Source organism: Salvelinus fontinalis, chromosome 18, assembly GCF_029448725.1.
Source record: "Salvelinus fontinalis isolate EN_2023a chromosome 18, ASM2944872v1, whole genome shotgun sequence".
Lineage (NCBI taxonomy): Eukaryota > Metazoa > Chordata > Actinopteri > Salmoniformes > Salmonidae > Salvelinus > Salvelinus fontinalis.
Window position 1 is genome coordinate 24,682,676 of NC_074682.1, and position 2,704 is coordinate 24,685,379.

A 2,704-nucleotide genomic window follows, 5' to 3' on the forward strand; every position below is an offset into this window, starting at 1 on the left:
GTGTGTGTGTGTGTGTGTGTGTGTGTGTGTGTGTGTGTGTGTGTGTGTGTGTGTGTGTGTGTGTGTGTGTGTGTGTGTGTGTGTGTGTGTGTGTGTGTGTGTGTGTGTGTGTGTGTGTGTGTGTGTGTGTGTGTGTGTGTGTGTGTGTGTGCTCTCGTTAGCTACAATTGCTAACAATCTCTGGGCTCTTGAGAAAATGAGTGGCGTTTTTTACACACACACACTCGACAGGCCCTTGTGTGTGCAGGCGGCATGCTGGCAGAATCAATAGTGTGTGTTTCATAAATCATGTGCATCTTCATCCTCTTCCGTGTAGAAAGGCATCAGGACAGCATCACTGTATTTAGCATCAGAAATACATGGCTACATTTACTGGCTGTTCTACTGAGAGGGTTGAGAGCTTCACTAAAGAAAGCTTCGAGCCACAGAGTGTTATCAACAACATATCGCATGTGTGTTTGTCTGTGTATGTGGCATATGTACCAAGTTCAATGAAACATTTAGCATGTAATACCCAGTCTTAATGTTAAGCCACACACCTGGTGAAGGAGTGAGCCTGCTCTGCCCAGGGGGTGAAGGGGTGAGCCTGCTCTGCCCAGGGGGTGAAGGAGTGAGCCTGCTCTGCCCAGGGGGTGAAGGAGTGAGCCTGCTCTGCCCAGGGGGTGAAGGATTGAGCCTGCTCTGCCCAGGGGGTGAAGGGGTGGGCCTGCTCTGCCCAGGGGGTGAAGGTGTGAGCCTGCTCTGCCCAGGGGGTGAAGGAGTGAGCCTGCTCTGCCCAGGGGGTGAAGGATTGAGCCTGCTCTGCCCAGGGGGTGAAGGGGTGGGCCTGCTCTGCCCAGGGGGTGAAGGAGTGAGCCTGCTCTGCCCAGGGGGTGAAGGGGTGGGCCTGCTCTGCCCAGGGGGTGAAGGAGTGAGCCTGCTCTGCCCAGGGGGTGAAGGGGTGAGCCTGCTCTGCCCAGGGGGTGAAGGAGTGAGCCTGCTCTGCCCAGGGGGTGAAGGGGTGGGCCTGCTCTGCCCAGGGGGTGAAGGGGTGAGTCTGCTCTGCCCAGGTGGTGAAGGGGTGAGCCTGCTCTGCCCAGGGTGTGAAGGGGTGAGCCTGCTCTGCCCAGGGGGTGAAGGGGTGAGCCTGCTCTGCCCAGGGGGTGAAGGGGTGGGCCTGCTCTTCCCAGGGGGTGAAGGGGTGAGCCTGCTCTGCCCAGGGGGTGAAGGGGTGGGCCTGCTCTTCCCAGGGGGTGAAGGGGTGAGCCTGCTCTGCCCAGGGGGTGAAGGGGTGAGCCTGCTCTGCCCAGGGGGTGAAGGAGTGAGCCTGCTCTGCCCAGGGGGTGAAGGGGTGGGCCTGCTCTGCCCAGGGGGTGAAGGGGTGAGTCTGCTCTGCCCAGGGGGTGAAGGGGTGGGCCTGCTCTGCCCAGGGGGTGAAGGGGTGGGCCTGCTCTGCCCAGTGTGTGAATGGGTGGGCCTGCTCTGCCCAGGGGGTGAAGGGGTGGGCCTGCTCTGCCCAGGGGGTGAAGGTGTGAGCCTGCTCTGCCCAGGGGGTGAAGGAGTGAGCCTGCTCTGCCCAGGGGGTGAAGGAGTGAGCCTGCTCTGCCCAGGGGGTGAAGGAGTGAGCCTGCTCTGCCCAGGGGGTGAAGGAGTGAGCCTGCTCTGCCCAGGGGGTGAAGGGGTGAGCATGCTCTGCCCAGGGTGTGAAGGGGTGAGCCTGCTCTGCCCGAGGGTCAGGAGGTGCTGGTGTAGATAACTTCAGGTTTGTTCCAGTCAGGTGATACATAACAAAATGGAGAGAATGTGTGAGGGGAGGGGGAAGGGGTTGCATCATACACAGCACAGAGGAAACAGCAGGGAACGACTCTCTCTCTCTCTTGCAGTGCATGCTGGCAGTTTTTTGTAGTTTGAGTGTTTGGTGTGGAGGGCTCTGTCCTAACTTATTTTCTTGATTCTGTCCTTGGTCTTTTCTTTCAATTGTTATTGTCTATGGTGGAAGGTTAATGCATTATTTGTTTTAGCGGTACACGCCGTTTTTCCAAAGTTAGGGTGGAAGAGGACATCATTTTAGTTTCCTGGGGTTTGGAAGGTGTGGTGTGCATGATGGCTTCTCTGCCTAGCGTGGAGGAGACGCTGTCGATACGGCATGGATTCAGGTGTGTTCCTGAGAATGGAGTTAAGGTGGAGGAGGTTCTCTTGCGGTCGGTGAACAGGTAGGAGATGAATTTATACATTCCGCTTCTAGAATGAACAAAGCTGTGGTTGTGTTCATGAAAATAACACATTTTAGTTGGTAGGCTCTTTCCTAGTGGAATATTTGTAAGGGGTGTGTTGATACCAATTTCACCTCTTTCTACCCCTTTGACCAGTGTGGTAGTCGCAAATTTGCAAATTATCAAATTAGGAAAGAGCTGAGTCGTTTTGGTAAGTTTGCTAGTGGTTTTCGTGTACTGTCGGCAGGTTATCAGGCAGATGCCGTTAAGCATGTTGTTTCGTTCCGAAGGCAAGTGTTCATGTTTCTGAATAACAATGAGAAACAGCTAAATGTGCATTTTAAAGTGAGGCATGGGGAGGGGCTCTACGCAGGGTTTGCCAGCACAGACCGTCTACGGTGTTTTGAATGTGGGCATTTGGGGCATAAGAGCTTTGCGTGCCCACATAACCTGTTTGGGATAGGGGGCGGTATTTTCACGTCCGGATGAAAAGCGTGCCCAGACTAAACTGC

At 55.3% G+C, this 2,704-nt stretch overlaps 1 protein-coding gene across 1 annotated transcript; it reads right to left on the bottom strand.

Annotated features, from left to right (window-relative positions):
* Positions 1 to 526: 526 nt before the first annotated feature.
* LOC129815878 (foot protein 1 variant 1-like) lies at positions 527 to 1,765 on the bottom strand. Its single transcript, XM_055870029.1, has one exon. It carries the CDS (start codon positions 1,763 to 1,765, stop codon positions 527 to 529), a length of 1,239 nt encoding a protein of 412 aa, XP_055726004.1.
* Positions 1,766 to 2,704: the final 939 nt, after the last annotated feature.

Excerpts from the sequence above, each read along its gene's own strand:
- LOC129815878 (XM_055870029.1), bottom strand. The coding sequence starts at position 1,765 with ATGTATCACCTGACTGGAACAAACCTGAAGTTATCTACACCAGCACCT.